The sequence below is a fragment of the Podarcis muralis genome, chromosome 14, assembly GCF_964188315.1.
Source record: "Podarcis muralis chromosome 14, rPodMur119.hap1.1, whole genome shotgun sequence".
NCBI lineage: Eukaryota > Metazoa > Chordata > Lepidosauria > Squamata > Lacertidae > Podarcis > Podarcis muralis.
This window is the reverse complement of record NC_135668.1, coordinates 32,662,952-32,680,928: the sequence shown is the minus strand read 5'-3', so window position 1 is coordinate 32,680,928 and position 17,977 is coordinate 32,662,952. Positions and strand designations below refer to the sequence as shown.

Below are 17,977 nucleotides of genomic sequence, written 5' to 3'. Positions count from 1 at the left end.
AATGTACAGTCGTCCAAAACATTCTTATTGCAATGATGAGGATTTCGGTGTGATTTGTGCATTGCATGGAGTTGGACTAGATGACCCTTGGGGTCCCTTCCAACTCTGCAATTCTATGCTAGTCGGACACGACTAAACGACTAAACAACAAAAACAAAATTGCATTTATATGTCACATTTTCTCAAAGGATGGTTTCCCCCATCCTCGTTTAACCTTCACAACAACCCTAAAGAGTGGGTTAGGCTGAGAAATGTGGAGAATGCCAGGTTGAAGGATGGTGTACAAATCACAGTGAACTTTGCACTGTGGTTGGTGGTGATGGTTCACAAGGACTTGTTCAGTGGTTTTGGTGTGTACCCACTCCCCCCTTTTTTTATGCCCATGGCAGCCATTTTGTGCTGGTAGCCATGGCACTTTGATCAAGACACCTGTTTTTTTAAACAACAAAAGCACTGCCCCATTATTCAGCTATTTGCTCCTCCCCTCCCAAATTTGCATTCCTTTCTTTTTCTCCTCTCTCTCACCAATGAATCCATTGCGCAAGGTACCCTTGTCACGTCTCTGACATTGACAAGGAAACACTGAAATTAAAGAAATTCCCCCAAAGAAACAGATAGGTACGGCAGTATTTGCAAAGTCAATATAAGATAAAGATAAAGATAATTTATTACGGTCGGAGACCAGCTTATAAAACACACTTGGGGGTGTAGTCACAGAAGTAAAACAGACAATTAAAACAATGTACAACAATAAACTATCCCAGGGAGTTGACTCAGAGTCACCCATGGAATCGAGTTTGGGGATTTTCATGCCGGACTATTTTGAGTTGGGCGATGGTCTGCGCCTACAGATCTGTACACAGAATCTGGCGACCATCCAGGTCATCTTCTGATCTTTGCCTAAAAGGAAAAGGTCAAATTTTTGCTTTTGCGGGAGGTCGGCAAGCCTCACCAGTAGGGGATCAATCATCTTACTACGTGCCTCTTCATAAAAGGGACATCTAAAGAACAAGTGTTCTGGGCTTCCTATCTCTCCCAATGGACAGGTGCAAAGTCTCTGAGCGTATGGGACTTTTCCAAAGGCTCCATCCAGGACCAGCGAGGGAAGAGCCGAGCTTCTGGCGAGTGTAAAGGCCCTTCTTGCATTTCTAGATACGAGAAAGAAGATATATGCTGCCAGTGTGGCTATATATCTCTCGATTTCTCCAATTTTATAGTTGGGGCACCTTACGCAGTCCTGTTGTCTAATATTCTTTGCCTGACTGTAGCTTTTGCCTGGCCCAAGCCCAGACTTAGAAGGGCTTGAGGGGCAAAACCCAGTTTCTGGAGGGTGTTCAGGACTGCAAAGTCAATATGATTTCCTTAAGATGGCCAGAAGACAATGCTGATGGACAAGTGCTGTTAATTATTATGGGGTTGAAGTATATTGTTGCCACACACTGGGGTGGGGGGTGGGGACTGATGAACGGACAGAGCATCAGGAAGTGGTACAAACTGTGAGCAATATTTGAAGAATTCTTGACTGGGCAAAGAGAGCAAGTTAGCCACAGTGGGATCTGCTCACGAAATAGGTCTATCTGGCAAGGGTAAAATGCTGACTTGGCTCCACCAACGCTCTGCCTTTAAGGGTTATTGTGGGGCCAGGCCAGCTCCAGGATCTGACGGTCCTCTCAGGCAGTGGAGCCATCAGGGCAGGAATCTGGGGCAAATGTCCATGGGTCCCACTTGGCACAATGACCAGGATGCCCCTCTCAAGTTAACTAGGCTGACGTACCACATTTTAAAGTAAGGGAAGGGTGCACATTTCCATCAAAATGGGGAAAGCCCGCATAAGCCAGTGTGGTTAGAGTGCCGAACCAACATCTGGGAGACCAAGGTTCAAATCCCAGCTTGGCCATGAAGCTCACCGGGGCCAGTCCCTGCCTCTCAGCCTAACCTACCTCGCAGGGTTGTTGTGATGAAGAAATGGAGAACCATATAAGCCACCTTGAGCTCCTTGGAGGAAAGGTGGGATATAAATGAAATAAATAAATAAATAATAAATAAAATAAGCCGTTTGTTCCAAAGTCTAAGGCTGTGTACACACCATATGTATAAATCACATTCCCCTTCCCACCTCAAAGAATCCTGTGGTTTACAATTAACAAATACTGGGAATACTACAGTTCCCAGGATTAATTGGCAGAGAATGTGCTTAAAAACCATGGTGTGCATGCACCTGCTCTCAGGCAAGGCATCCTAAAGGGCCACCTTAAGGGTTGCAAGCCCAGGAATTCTCTGGGGCTCTATCAATATTGAGAAATATACTTTATCTGACAACACAGGCTTCTCCTACTCCTGAGGGAAGGATCCAAACCAAAGGATTCAAATTACAAGAAAGGTGATTGTGAATGACTAAGAAGAGACTCCCTCATAAATTCTCCCTCTACAATTCTCTGATTCTATGTTCCCCATGAACATGAATACAGCTAGTGAGAAGTACACAGACATAGGTCCAGTGGCGTAGCGTGGGGGGTGCAGGGGGGGCCGGCCGCACCGGGCGCAACATCTGGGGTTAGGGCAAATCCACAGGTTAGGGGGCGCAAATCCACGGGTTAGGGGGCGCAAATCCACGGGTTAGGGGGCGCAAATTACTTGCCTTGCCCCGGGTGCTGACAACCCACGCTACGCCACTGCATAGGTTGCATTTGCACCATACATTTAGGGCACAATTAATGTACATTTCAAGCACACAGCTTCTTTCTCCACCCCTCCAAATCCTGGGGACTGTACTTTGTTAAGGTTGCTTGGAATTGTAGCTCTGTGAGGGGTACACTACAGTTCCCAATAGTTCCTGGGAAGAGTTCTCTGGGAATATGATTGATAATGTCTTTGGGAATTGTAGCTTCTTGAGGGAAATAAGGGTCTCCTAGCAACTCTCAGCACCCTTAACAAACGACACCTCCCAGCATTCTTTGGGGGGAGCGATATTAAAGTTATTTTAGCATACCATGCTAAAGTGGTATCATAGCACTTTAAAGGCATGGTGTGAATGTGACCATCATTGAATGGGAAGTCTTGTGCAACAATGGGCTTTGATCTGATCCAGTGGGTCTCTTCTAATATTCTTAGATCTTTCCTGAATCAAAAAATATCCCATCCCAGACCTCAAGTAGCCTTTAGGATCCACTGGAAGCTGATGGAGAAGAGAAATGATCCCTTGAGGAAGTTGGTATGCACACTAAAAAGAAAGGATTGCAGAAACATCCGTGGTCAAAAGTCCTGCTTAATATAGGCCAAAGATTGCAAATACTTACAGCAACCTGGAGTGTGAATTTGCATGCTCTGATTTCCTCATATGTGAAAACAAAGTAAAAGTAAAAATGTTCTACTTGTCTGCCACAATTTATTATCTTATTTCCTTGGGAAAACACCTTTCCGACTCAGAAGCCCAACCTAAACATTTGCTAGCTATTTGCTGTCCTGGTCATTTAGGGGAATGGGAGAACATCAGTGTCTAAAAACCTTCCTAGATAGCTTAGAGAGGTTGTCAGGGCAGTTCCATCATCGGCTTGCTACATGTGCCATGTTTCTGGAGGTCAAAGCAGAAATTCAGCAGGAGGTCCAGGCCTGGAGCCTCTGCCCTGTTGCTGTTGGGCAGTTCCAAAGCCGTTGCAGCAGCCCAAGTGTGACTTTTTGAGTTTCTGGTTCATGGTCTCTCTAGATTCAGAGGGGCTAATACAGTTTCCTGCCAAGGGTGCAAGAGATGGGGGCGGGCACCAATATGGCTCCATGCCAAAAACACACAGGAGCCTAGTTATGCCTCTGCCCTAAGATAGTTGGATAGAAGAATGTTAAACTGTAACTGCTTTTACATGTTTTTAATTATAATTGTTTTTTAACTGTTTTAACTGTTTTAGAATGGCTTGGCTTGGCTTTTAAATTGTGCATCTGCCATTCTCAGCTCCTTTGGAAAAAAGAGTTGGATATAAATTCAATTATGAATATTATTAATAAATTAGCATATGAAAAGTTGATGCACATCAATGTCTTTTTTTGTGGGTGATGCATTTCCTCTTTATTTGGAAAAGTAACACCCACCCACACCCAAAGTCACATTCAGTGAGGCTCTAACATGTCAACTTTGTTCTTCTGCTCGACTTCTGGAGGAAAAAAATTCAAAGAAACCCCACACTTGCCAAAACATCTTAGAACCAGGAAGCAAAGGATCAGCACCATTAACAAGGCTCAGATGAGAGACCATGTGAATGATCCCCACCCTAAAAGCAGATCAACCTTATGGTAACTCTGGACTTTACAGGGCCCTTGGAAATTCACATTCTTCCTGTAAAAAATAATCATAAAAGTTGATACATTTCTACTGTGTCCAGTGCAAATATCAATAGCACCTGCAAATTAAGTGTGTGCACACACAAAAGTAGGCAAAGTGTTACGATGTAGCAGTTGAATGTAGAAGAAAATAAATATAAACAGAAAACACGGATCTAAAATTTGGAGATTCTTGAATTTGCTCTTCCCTTGCTAGCACCACCGCCAGCCAACCCAAGTTGCATATCTGGCAGCAGAATGCAAGAGGTAGCGCTTCACGCACCTGTTCCACTGCTTCCACCTAGGCAGAGAAGCCAAGCAAGGAGCAAAACTTTAAGGAAAACCCTGCCTCCTGCCAAGTTCAGCAAGTACTGGGGCACAGCAGCAGCAGATGTGGAACGCAGCAGGTGGGGCCAGAAGGTGGCAATGAGCATTTTGCCTCAGGTAGCTAAACTGCATGGGTCACCCCTGCCTAGCACCCAGATACAACCAACATATGCAGCTAACAGAGCAATCCTAGTGTGGTTTATTGAGTCAATTTGCATAGCTCAGTGGCAGAGCATCAAGGCAATTCAGAACTTTTCAGAACTTCTGCAGAGTTTTGCCCATGCACCATAAAGAATGGAAATTGCAATTGTAGGTACTCAGACCTACAATCTTCATCAGGTAAGCAGTAAGCAATTCCACAGCAGCCTTTCCTAGCTGGAATGCTCCAGATGTTTTGGATGTGTTAGACTAGGACCTGCGAAAGCAGGGTTCAAATCCCAACTCAGCCATGAAGTCCACTGGGTGACCTTGGGGCAGTTCCTCTCTTTCTCTCAGCCCAACACAGAGGAACACATGAAACCGGTCAATTCAGTTCAGTATTGTCTACACCACTGGTCTTGAGCTGGTGGATTGGAACCCACTAACATGTTGCAGCCCGATCCAAGGTGGTTTGCAACAAGAGCGCTACCACCCTGCAAATATATGGGAAAAGATTAAGAAATGGGTCCCCAAATGCATGTATGATTAAAAGGATGTCCTGGGTCTTCAAAGGTTGAAGATACCTGGTTTGCGCTGATTGGCAGCAGCCCTCCAAGATTTCAGGGGTCACACCCTGAAAATAGGTCACACCCTATTACACCAAGTGCAATCTATACATATTAACTCAAAAGGAAAGCCTACCACACCCTTCCCCAATCTACTGCCCCCCAGAAGTTTTAAGAACACTAAGAGTCCTGTTGGATCAGAGTTATATACCCAGCTCCATCCCATACATGCTTAAAAGATGTTGTTGTTTAGTCGTGTCCGACTCTTCGTTACCCCATGGACCAGAGCACGCCAGGCACTCCTGCCTTCCACTGCCTCCCGCAGTTTGGTCAAACTCATGCTGGTAGCTTCGAGAACACTGTCCAACCATCTCGTCCTCTGTCGTCCCCTTCTCCTTGTGCCCTCCATCTTTCCCAACATCAGGGTCTTTTCCAGGGAGGCTTCTCGTCTCATAAGGTGGTCAAAGTATTGGAGCCTCAGCTTCACGATCTGTCCTTCTAGTGAGCACTCAGGGCTGATTTCCTTAAGAATGGATAGGTATGATCTTCTTGCAGTCCATGGGACTCTCAAGAGTCTCCTCCAGCACCATAATTCAAAAGCATCAATTCTTCAGCGATCAGCCTTCTTTATGGTCCAGCTCTCACTTCCATACATCTCTACGGGGAAAACCATAGCTTTAACTATACGGACCTTTGTTGGCAAGGTGATGTCTCTGCTTTTTAGGATGCTGTCTAGGTTTAGGATGCTGTCTAGCTTAAAAGATAACATTATATTAATGTGTAAGATGAGCCCATTCAATTCAACTAAACAATTAGCAACCAAAAGAAACTTTATGAGGATCAGGAAGAGATCAAAAAACCATCTAGCACTCTGCCGCAGGTGGGGGTCCTGCTCAATATAGGCCAAAGATTGCAAATACTTACAGCAACCTGGAGTGTGAATTTGCATGTTCTGATTTCCTCATATGTGAAAACAAAGTAAAAGTAAAAATGTTCTACTTGTCTGCCACAATTTATTATCTTATTTCCTTGGGAAAACACCTTTCCGACTCAGAAGCCCAACCTAAACATTTGCTAGCTATTTGCTGTCCTGGTCATTTGGGGGAATGGGAGAACACCAGTGTCTAAAAACCTTCCTAGATAGCTTAGAGAGGTGGTCAGGGCAGTTCCATCATCGGCTTGCTACATGTGCCATGTTTCTGGAGGTCAAAGCAGAAATTCAGCATGAGATCCAGCCTGGAGCCTCTGCCCTGTTGCTGATGGGCAGTTCCACAGCCGTTGCAGCAGCCCAAGTGTGACTTTTTGAGTTTCTGGTCCATGGTCTTTCTAGATTCAGAGGGGCTAATACAGTTTCCTGCCAAGGGTGCAAGAAATGGGGGCGGGCACCAATATGGCTCCATGCCAAAAACACACAGGAGCCTTATGCCTCTGCCCTAAGATAGTTGGATAGAAGAATGTTAAACTGTAACTGCTTTTACATGTTTTTAATTATAATTGTTTTTTAACTGTTTTAACTGTTTTAGAATGGCTTGGCTTGGCTTTTAAACTGTGCATCTGCCATTCTCAGCTCTTTTGGAAGAAAGAGTTGGATATAAATTCAATTATTTTTATTATTATTAATAAATTAGCATATGAAAAGTTGATGCACATCAATGTCTTTTTTTGTGGGTGATGCATTTCCTCTTTATTTGGAAAAGTCACATTCAGTGAGGCTCTAACATGTCAGCTTTGGTCTTCTGCTCGGCTTCTGGAGGAAAAAAATTCAAAGAAACCCCGCACTTGCCAAAACATCTTAGAACCAGGAAGCAAAGGCTCAGCACCATTTACAAGGCTCAGATGAGAAACCATGTGCATGATCCCCACCCTAGCTGGAATGCTCCAGATGTTTTGGATGTGTTAGACTAGGACCTGCAAAAGCAGGGTTCAAATCCCAAACTCAGCCATGAAGTCCACTGGGTGACCTTGGGCCAGTTCCTCTCTTTCTCTCAGCCCAACACAGAGTAACACATGAAACCGGTCCATTCAGTTCAGTATTGTCTACACCACTGGTCTTGAGCTGGTGGGTTGGAACCCACTAACATGCTGCAGCCCGATCCAAGGTGGGTTGCAACAAGAGCGCTACCACCCTGCAAGTATATGGGAAAAGATTAAGAAATGGGTCCCCAGATGCATGTATGATTAAAAGGAGGTCCTGGGTCTTCAAAGGCTGAAGATACTTGGTTTGCGCTGATTGGCAGCAGCCCTCCAAGATTTCAGGCAGGATCTTTCCCAGTCCCACCAGGAGATGCTGGGGACTGAACCTGATGCCTTCTGCATGCTAAGCAGTTGTTCTACCACTGAGCTATGGCCCTAGCTCACAATATTGCTGTCAGGATAAAATGGATAAGGTGGAGGCTGAAGTGTGTATGCTCTGTGGAGGAAAGGTGGGATAGAAGTATAAGAAGGAATAAAGTATGTCAACTAGCCTATAAGTGAATAAACTACAGTATATTTTTAACTTACTCTCCTAATAATTTGTATATAAATTATAAAAGTGGTATATAAATTTTGTTAAATAAAAAAAGAGGAAATGTTCAGACTTTCAAACAGTATGTTATGCCTGAGCCTTCATTGCTGAAACTCCCAGGCTTGACAACAGCACTGTTATGCTCACAAACACCTGATGAAGGAACCATTGTGACATAACCCATTCAAGTAGAGATAAGGGGCAACAGGCTGTCAACAGTGGCAGTAGTTGGGAGCTTCCCAGCTATTAAAAAGCCACATAGAGTCTTTTCATACTGCCTGAGGAATTAATCCCTTATTTAACATTCATAATTGCTGGATTGATTTAACAGGACTGGAGCTAACATTTACTTGGATTTGGCACCATTGATAGGCAACTGCCTGCTGCATCCTCCGCTTTGAAGGCACCCTGGTCTTTGGGCCTCCAGCACCACCTTCAGCATGGCCAACCCATCTAGGAGGCGTTTGATGCTGGTGTTCTACTGGGTCAGGAAGCCCCTGACAGAGAAGCCATGCCCTACCATCTCGGCCAAACCTTCTGCCTCTGCACCAGCTTACAACACTCCTCACATTTCACCCTACTTCACGAGGAGCAAGACACAACCTCCTCCGCTGAGGAGGTCCAGCAGGCGCAAGGTGCTTCGATTGCCGAATCTCATCGACCCCGTGTTTTTAAGATCTGCCATTGGCAGCGTTGGCCGGAAGAGAGCCCGCAGGCGTGGCAAGCAAAAGAAGACTCCAGCAGAAAAAGGAAAAGGGGTGAGGGCTAGGCTAGAGGCAAGAAGGCTCCAAAGCTATTTGCGGGGTGGGATTGCTTTGGAAGATGCCTTCTCACAATCTCTTCCCTTGAACCACGTAAGGACATAAGAAGTTCCTGCTGGATGAGGCCACACTGGCCTGTCTAGTCCAGCATCCTGTTCTCACAGTGGCCAACCAGAGGCCTGTGGAAACAAGAGCATTCTGTATTCCCTTACTGCATCTTCCAGCAACTACTATTCACAAACGTTACTGCCACTCACTGTGGAGGTAGAGCATTGCAGTTTGTAAAGGGTGCTGCAAATTGTAGCTATGCGGTAGAAGGGTAATCTACAGTTCCCAGGATTCTTACAGGGGAGAAGTGACAATGCTTTTAATATTTGGTGTGTACACAGCCTCAAATTAGCTACACCAGCTCTGAGCAAAGATTATAATGCATATTGTTGTTGTTGTTTTACTTTTATAAATATTATAAAACCCATTCCTGCAAGCCATGTAGTCTGGAATAAACTCAGTCACCCCTCCCGTCATTAATTGTTGTCATAAAAGGTAAAGGTAAAGGTACCCCTGCCCGTACGGGCCAGTCTTGACAGACTCTAGGGTTGTGCGCCCATCTCACTCAAGAGGCCAGGGGCCAGCGCTGTCCGGAGACACTTCCGGGTCACGTGGCCAGCGTGACGAAGCTGCATCTGGCGAGCCAGCGCAGCACACGGAAACGCCGTTTACCTTCCCGCCAGTAAGCGGTCCCTATTTATCTACTTGCACCCTGGGGTGCTTTCGAACTGCTAGGTTGGCAGGCGCTGGGACCAAACAACGGGAGCGCACCCCGCCGCGGGGATTCGAACCGCCGACCTTTCGATCGGCAAGCCCTAGGCGCTGAGGCTTTTACCCACAGCGCCACCCGCGTCCCCTCAATTGTCATAGGAGTTCCTAAATGCAGATGGAGCTTATTAATTTTAATAGAGCTACTCCAGAGTAAAGAAAACTGTAGCTTATGGCATTACACTAAATGCTAATTAGGCTTGACATTTGATAATTATATAGTCATAAAGTAAACAAGAGTTAGAAAATAATTTCTGGTGTTACCATTGTTCTAGCTGATGGCACTGCAAGGCCCAGCAGATTGTAGAGGATGTCTAGATAAATGGAATGGGAGAGACATAAAAAGCAAAAAATTGTAAATTGTATTATTTATTTTCTAACACTGTATTTTTTAAAAACAAAAAATATATTCATCACACCTTAATTTCTATCTATTATTATTATTCGTCTGTTAATTAGACTGCATTATTAATATTATTATGAATAATTGAAACCTCCTCCCTTATTTTTCATCTACTGTTATTACTGCAGTCTGTTCATAAGAATAATATTATTCTTAATACGAATATTAGTGTTATTAATACTGAGGTCTTCTTCCTCGGCTGCAAAAATACAACAGCGCCCCTCCCTTCCTAGGAAGCGGCCTAGTGGAGTTGCCATTGACAACCACTCTCAGCCTCCTTTTCCCCCCCTCGAAGGGGCGGGCCCCTTCTGGCCCAGCATGCTTTGCGCGGACTCAACATGGCGGCGCCCAGCCCCAGCACGTCCGGACCGGCGCCCGCTTTCCCTTTCCCCTTCTCCGCCTCGACGGCCGGGGCTGAAAAACCCGCGGAGGGGCAGCCTCTGCCGGCCGCCGAGCCGAAGAAGAAGAAGCCGCCCTGTCGGGCCTGCACGGACTTCAGGAGTTGGATACGGGATCAGAGGAAGCAGTCGGACCTGGTGAGGGCTGGCAGTGGGGCTCCGGAAGGCCGCAGGGAGGGAGGGCGGGAGGAGGGAGCCGTGGCCCTTGGGAGCCCCGCGAGGACGCAGGGCGGGAGGAGCTGGGCGAGGGGGCGAGAGCAGCCGGTCCCCCGCTTGCCTTGGGACTAAGGGGAGTGGAAGGTGAGGGAGAAGCTCGATGGCGCGATCTTATTTAATTATTACATGTATATCCGTTGCTTTTTTTTCCTAAAAAGAAAAAGTTTAAGGGTACTCTCATTTTCACCCAAGAAAATCACAATTTTATAGTTCAAATCGGGAAAAATAAATACAGTAAATGGACAAAAGTACAAAGATTCACAAAATGTTTAGGGGTGTGTGTACCCCTGCGTTCCCCCAGAAAAAAGCACTGTGTGTATCCCACCTTTCCCTAAGAAGTGCAAGGTGGTGTACATGGCTCTCTGTCTCCCCATTTAATCCTCGCAACAACTGTAAAGGTTAGGCTGAGAGACCGTGACTAGCCTAAGATCGCCCACTGAGCTTCATAGTTGAGTGGGGATTTGAACCCTGGTCTGCCACATCTTAGTCTAATACTGTAACCGCTACACAACTTGCACAACTCCTTAACAACTATCTCAAGGTGAGACACACAAAAGGTAATTAAAATTACCAAACCAACAGATACATTTAGCACAAGACTAAAACCCTGGCAAGTGGGCACTTGCAGTAAAGACCCATTGATTCAGCTGGGAAAGCCTGTTGGAACAAAAACTTCTTCAGTTGTTTCTGGAAACTGCAGGTGGCTCATGGAGCATTATGGGATGTAAGGAGAGGGATGTCACAGGGTTGAACTTGCCCTTGGGACATGGAGAGAGTGTTGTAAAAAGTATGACCCGCCTTAACCCGATCATTGTGGAATGAATCATGTGGGGCAGAGATATTCTCCTTCCTTGTTGAATTTATAGAGACATGAGAAGCTGCCTTATACTTGACTATAAACTGCCTTGAGCATTAAAAACGTTAGATATGACTGCTGAAAGTAAATAACTAAAAGATTTCTGATTCAGTTCCAAGAGTTTAACTCTGAGGTATATCCAACTAAGCTCTACTCAGATAAGACCCACTGGAATTAAAGAACCTAAGTTAGGCATGCCCATTAATTTCAACAGGTATCCTCTGTGTAGCATTTGCTACAACCCTCTATCAAGCTTTTTTACAGGGTCCAGTGGGACCATGGGTTGATCTTCCTTGTTCAAAGACCTGTTCCCAGAAGCTCTTTAAACCTGTGGAACTCTCTTCAGGCCTCTAGGAAGTAGTGGATCCAATGCCTTTCTGCCCTGAGGATGCAGTGGCTCTGTCTCAGGGTTCAAAATTAGCAGGGCACCAGGCATATTTTGCACCTAAAGATACTCCATTTGCAAGCACCTCAAAAAATCTGGGTTCCATTTTTTGCGCCTGGCTGACACTCAAGGTTTACTGAAATGTATGTGCTTTGAAGCCTCAAAGTATATGTTAAGAATAGATAATATGTTAAGGAATTTCACAGTAGAGTGTTTTGAAAACTGAAGTATGGCACCAATATTTTTATTGTAAACACCAAATTAAACATGTATTAACAATGTCTGCTAAAAATGTGGTATTAACAACATGTCACATGTGAATTGCATATTAGTTCATGCTTATCAAAATAATAAAAAAGTGTTGCTAATACCCCACCCCCCAGTGGTGCCTAGACATTCTGTTTTGGTGCCCTCAACCCAAGTCCCAGAAGCCATTTGGCTCTTAGCTTTTCTATCCCAGTTTCTAACACTGCTCTGTCTCTGGAGTCCCATAAAACTTGGTGGTGGGAGATTCCTGCCATTGTGGTTCCGCTTATTGGTGCCCTGGCTCAGGTTGGGAGAGATTCTTGGGGGGTATAAGGAAGATTTGGACATAGCTTCTGTAGTTTTACTAATTACAGCTGAAAACTATGCATACAAATATTGGTGAGGTGTTCTGTCTGTGCTGACATCACAGCACAGACATCACAGTGTGACTTGGCACAGTATGCTTTGCCCAACCTGGCTTAATCCCAAAACTGACAGAGGACAGTTTGCATAGGCGGTGGAAGGGGAAGCGAGCAGGGCCTTTGACGCAGCTGTGACTTAAAAATCTGCTTTAGAGTCACAGTGTGCAGGACTGTTCTGTGTTTTCTCTGGCTTGTTGCTGATGAGTACATGTTTTTTCCAATCTAGGAAACAGGAGCCGCAGAGAAGGAGTTTCCTCCTGATTGCCCTTTAGATAGAGAACAACTGGGGAGAAGTTCGTGGTCGTTTCTTCACACAATGGCAGCGTTTTACCCGGATCGGCCCACTAAAACTGAGCAGAAAGACATGGTTCAGTTCATCAACTTATTTTCCAAGTTTTTCCCTTGTGACGAATGTGCAGAGGACCTGAGAAGCAGGTGAGTGAACCAGCCAAGTAGGTCCCATGCCTCACCTGCAAGTGGCATTTAGCATCACAATGGTATTTCTGTTAACCGCAATACTAGGTCACTAAGCACCCACCTTGAGGCTTGCTCTTGTTTCTGTATAAGGTCCAAGTGATGAGCCATCTTAAATCACTGGCAATTCTGCCTGTAATTTTCAAGCCTGCTCTCTTGAGAGTGTGATGCCATTCCCACACTTCCCAGGAATTGATTTGGGGTGAGAATATAATCCAATTTCACACCTGTTCTAACACTCTCTTAACTTCCCAACCCAGGAATCTTGGTATGAGGTGGATTGTAGTAGAGGCTGGTCCATCAGGGAAGAGAGGAACTGCCCTGCTAACCTCAGTCTGCCCTCTGCCAATCTCCACCTGCCTACTTCCTTACTTAGAACCAGTCTGGGAAGTGGCACCTCTTGCCATCTTTCTCCTGCTTCTTAGTTTCAGTGTTGCCCCTTGCAAAACTTCATAGAGAGGAGGATGGGGACAGAACCAGAAGGAGTTGGCTGTACCTGTTTATAGGTTCTGGCTTCACCTACTGTTTGGTTCCTTGACTTGCACCCCACCAGTCCTTAGGGGGCACCAGCCACTTCTGGTGAATGGGAAGTTAAAAAAATGCCATTGGACTCTGATTGGTTTTCCCTCATACACAGATTACGAAGAAACCAACCTGATGCCAGCAACCGGCGTAATTTGACACAGTGGTTCTGCCGGCTTCACAACGAGGTCAATAAGAAGCTGGGGAAGCCCGAATTTGACTGTTCCCTTATAGATGAGCGTTGGCGAGATGGCTGGAAGGACGGGTCCTGCGATTAGATAACCTAGCAAGTGCAAGATTGGTTCAGCTTGATTAAAAGAAGCTAGAAAGAACTATGAAATCAAGCCTTGTATGGACTTTTGCTGAAGCGTACAATTGATCTTTGGTATTGAGGTTGTGGTGATACAGGAGGAGGAGGAGGAGGTGCAGGTGTTAGAATAGATGTCCTGCCTGATTGTTTCTGATTCTGGAAAAAGTAACAAGAAGGTCCTGAAGTAAGCTAGTCTTATGGGAATTTTCTACCTGCTGGTTGTCTTTTCCAGACCACATACTTACTAGCAAATGCTGCCTTAATTTTTTTTTATCAGTACTTTCTTAATGGTAGGAAAAAACATTTCTCCAGCCACTGAACTACTAGGCTGGGGAAAAAAGTTTTAGAACTTTTTTTTGCCACCCCCAGTTCTGCAATCTGCCTTCATTTTGTTTGTCTCTATGATCAGATTTTACGTTGTGTCTTTTTTCTTCCCTTATCCTTGTAATCTGGAATGGTTTAAAAATTATTTTAAAGAGAGCACTATTTAACCACTGTGGAGCTGCAGGGCTCTCTTTGTTCAAGGGATACTAAAACCATCCTTTTCCAACTTTTGGTGCCCTTCAGCTGTTTAGGACTACAACTTCCAGTGCTCTCAGCACAGCCATTCTGACTGGTGCCAGTGGGAATTGTAGTGCAAAACAGCTGAAGGGCACCAGGTTGGGGAAGGCTGCCTTATGTTTTCCACAGGTTAATTAAGGTACAAAGAAGTTTACAGAGTTGTAGAATCCCAGTAACTTTGCTGAAGTCCTAAAGCAGGGAAAATAAAGTAATTTCTGAGTGCAAGTCTAGGTCTCACATTTCAGCTTTGTCAACAGATATTTTTCTTTGATTTCTATCTGTCTGGCAAGAGGGAAATATAAATGAAAGGAATGATTAAGCACAGGGAAATTAGGATTATATATGTCATGTATTAAAATATAACTTGTGAGAGGTGGGGTTCATGAAGGTCATATTAGCCCTACAGCACTGGGAAGAGTCACTGAGCTTCCTTTTTCAAGGAAGGTTTTATTAACTCATCAGAACTTTGTGTGCAGGAAGTCAGGCGTTCTGTGAAATTATAATAAGATATAGTTGTGCACTGAGCATATGAAGGTAGAGATGGACCATTACGTCTTGTAGGAATCCTTGTGTGAACAGCCTGCATTGGCAGTGGGTTGAAGACCTGGCAGTGAGTATTTGAAGAGATCATTGGCCCTTGCAAACACTTTACATGGGTGGCATTACTGCTCTTGCGCTGCAGAAAGTCCTGAGCTGTGAATTGTACTGCATTTTGATTTAGGGTAGATTTTAACTTTTTACTCTCAAGTGAAATTTAGATAACTTGCACTTAAGCAACAATTATGTGAAGCTGTTGGCCTGATTTAGATGTAACCATGGTTTGTTTACATATACAAGCTGGGTCAAGCCGTGAGCTTGCGTGTTCCACCGCCTCTTCTTCCTTCAAGCACAACAGGAAGATGTTTGAGCCTTCCATTTTCTCATTTTGTCCAAATATGGGAAAGTGGTTTGAAGAAACCATGGTTCAGTGTTCCTGGTTTGTTAACTATCAAATAATAGTTTTTATATCATGGTTTGTTGTGGTTCTAGATACGTACACTTGCCTCCTCATACATCATGAACAACTTTAATAGCCATGTATATAGAAACATCTATGAGTGAGTTTCATCACTGGAAACAAACAGGTAGCTCTTGGGCACCTTCTTAACAAAACCTGGCTTCATATGACTGCATATGCCCTGCCCCAGTAATCTACATATAGGTTGCCTTGTTTGTACTAGATTTCCTGGTCTCCTGCTTTCAGGCTAACATCACAATATAGATCAAAAGACTTCTGGGCTTCGGCATCCTTCGCCAATCTGGTCCCCTCCTGGTGTTTTGCACTTACAACTCCCATCAGTTCTGAGACTGATGGGAGTTGTAGTCCAAAATGCCTGTGCTGGCTGGGGCTGATGGGAGTTGTCAAAAACACCAGGAAGGCACCAGGTTTATGATGGCTGGGCAAAGGGATGCAAGGTTCTGGCCCGGAGGTGGGGCCTGTGCTTTGAAACACTCCTAAGAAGCCAGTGAAATGGCAGTCCCTAAGCTGCCAGTGTTTCACCTTCATCCACTGCAAGCCAGACTAGAATCCTGCAATTTACAGCAGGTGGACCAGGGAGAATGGCATGTGAGGTTAATAGGCTCCAGCCTGGCTTGGTGCATTTTAAAGCACTTTCACGGTACCTAGGCAAGAAGGTGGCAATCCCATGTGGTGGCTGTATGGCTAAAGGTTTCGCTGAAGGAAAAGTGATGTTTTGTATCTTGACTGAAAAGTTGAGCTGCTCTATATAATTTATTTTGAGGCATTTCTGTTTATCGATAAAGAATGTCAATTATCTAAATGCACTTGATGAAGGCAGTTGGTAAAGTGTATCTCAAAAATGTATTTATTTCCTGGCTGGTGACCAAACAATAAAGTTAAGTATTTCCTTTATTCCTCCCTCCCATTTTAATTTTTAAAAAACATTTTGTCCACATTGTAGGGCCTTAGTAACCAGGGAAGGAGGGACAGAGAAAGAGAGTTGGTTGTGGTTTTATTTTCTATTCGCAAGGCAGATTCAGATAATAAATTACATTTGCAGAGAGATAAGTGAGGCATCATATTAAAACACAGAATAGTTTGTAGGAAAATAGTATAACATTCCAAAATTCCTCAAACAGTGGCTAAGAAGGTATTGGGTCTTAAATGGGCATGATCCAACAGAGCTATTCTTCTGTTTATGTTCTTATTGGTGTTGGGTGGGGAAGGAGCAGTTTTACAAGGAAGGGTGATCATCTAATGCTGTAAAGCATGTCGTTTCTTTGTGCCTTTAACAGTTATCTAGAAGGGAGAATTTTAACAGATGCAGTGAAACAGATGGGAAACGGTGGCTGCTCAAATTCTCCTTTCTACCGAGCTCTTAATCTTTCATTACAGCGACTTAGAAGCAGACAGTTCACCAATGTCATTTCCCCACTAATTATCATAGAATCTTCTCACATAAGTACATCCACTTAAAAACATCAACAGCCTCTTCTAGGATTCTGCTGTATTGAATGATAAATTCAAATCTAACCTAGAACCCTTCAAACTGAAGGCCTCTTGTTCTCACTTATTCCTAGAATGTGCCTTGTTTCATCGTCTTGTGCCTCATCAAAGGTGGGGATGGCTTTCAATCAATCAATCAATCAATCAATCAATCATTTTATTTCTATGCTGCCTTTCCAAAGCTAAAATTGTGCTCAAAGCAACTTACAACATATAAAAATTACATAACTAAAAGCGCAACGAAAGTTGTAAACAATAAACAAAACATCAAAAAGTATACAACCAGATCGGACAATTTCCACATAGATCCCAAGATCAAAAATAAAGCTACGAAGAATTAACAGCAACCCCCGTCCCAACAAAATGCGCTAAATAATACCTCAGCACTGCATTTCTTTTTTGCACAAGTTTCATGGGGTTAGCTAATAACTGCCCCTTCAGAGCCAAGTAGGCATTGTCTACATTCTCAAAAGCTGTGCTAATTTCCAGACCCTAATCCGGGGTGTGGTGTGGGGAAGACCAAGGGCTCTGAAGGTGGGTTGAAAGCACCTGTGCTGAGGTACAAGAAGTCATCAGTGGGTGAGGGAGCGGGATAATGTGTTTTCTGAAAGAACACCTTAATTTTAAGTCTCAGCACCATTACTAGTGGAATAATGGGCACACTTTTAAGCTTCACCTTTGGTTTATTCACATCAGCTCATTTCAATAATATTCCATAATCAGGCACTGTTCGTTTTTTTCCACTATTCCTGCATTTAGCAGTGCCCTGATTCAGCCTGAGGGTTGCCACTTTGCCACCAATGCATGTTACATCTTCCTTTTTCTTTTTTTTTAAAGGAAGTGTTATGCCGGTGGGTGACATTAAAGAAGGGAACTCTGAATGTTGCCTATCCCTCTGGCGGTTGGAAAAAGGCAGAGAGATGATGACTCACCTGTAATTGAGAGTGAAAAATTTTAAAGGCATACTAATGAATCTTACAAGTGACGTTTTTTCAGATTCCCCTCTTGGCTCCCCCACCCCATCCCCCGGTAGGAAATCAGCAGAGCTCTCCCCACCCTAGAAGGGGCAGATCAGAAGGAAGGACGAATTTTGAATAATTTTTATTCCTTTCTCCCCAGAGATGGGCATCTTGTTCATTGACTTGTCTTCAAATATGTGCTATTTATAAGCTGTGCATGTGTCTGTTGCAAAAGGGTAAACCAAGGTACAGCCGGGGGGGGGGGGGGAGTTACGACAGGAGTCAAGAATCCAGATG

The 17,977-nt window shown here is 44.4% G+C and overlaps 1 protein-coding gene across 1 annotated transcript; it reads left to right on the top strand.

Annotated features, from left to right (window-relative positions):
- Nucleotides 1-10,131: 10,131 nt before the first annotated feature.
- Nucleotides 10,132-16,127, top strand: GFER (growth factor, augmenter of liver regeneration). Its single transcript, XM_028706422.2, has 3 exons — nucleotides 10,132-10,361; nucleotides 12,575-12,783; nucleotides 13,460-16,127. Exons 1-3 carry the CDS (start codon nucleotides 10,164-10,166, stop codon nucleotides 13,620-13,622), a joined length of 570 nt encoding a protein of 189 aa, XP_028562255.1. The 5' UTR covers nucleotides 10,132-10,163; the 3' UTR covers nucleotides 13,623-16,127.
- Nucleotides 16,128-17,977: the final 1,850 nt, after the last annotated feature.

Excerpts from the sequence above, each read along its gene's own strand:
- GFER (XM_028706422.2), top strand. The coding sequence starts at position 10,164 with ATGGCGGCGCCCAGCCCCAGCACGTCCGGACCGGCGCCCGCTTTCCCT. Across the intron at positions 10,362-12,574 it reads AGAGGAAGCAGTCGGACCTG|GAAACAGGAGCCGCAGAGAA; the intron begins GTGAGGGCTGGC and ends TTTCCAATCTAG. Across the intron at positions 12,784-13,459 it reads GCAGAGGACCTGAGAAGCAG|ATTACGAAGAAACCAACCTG; the intron begins GTGAGTGAACCA and ends CCTCATACACAG.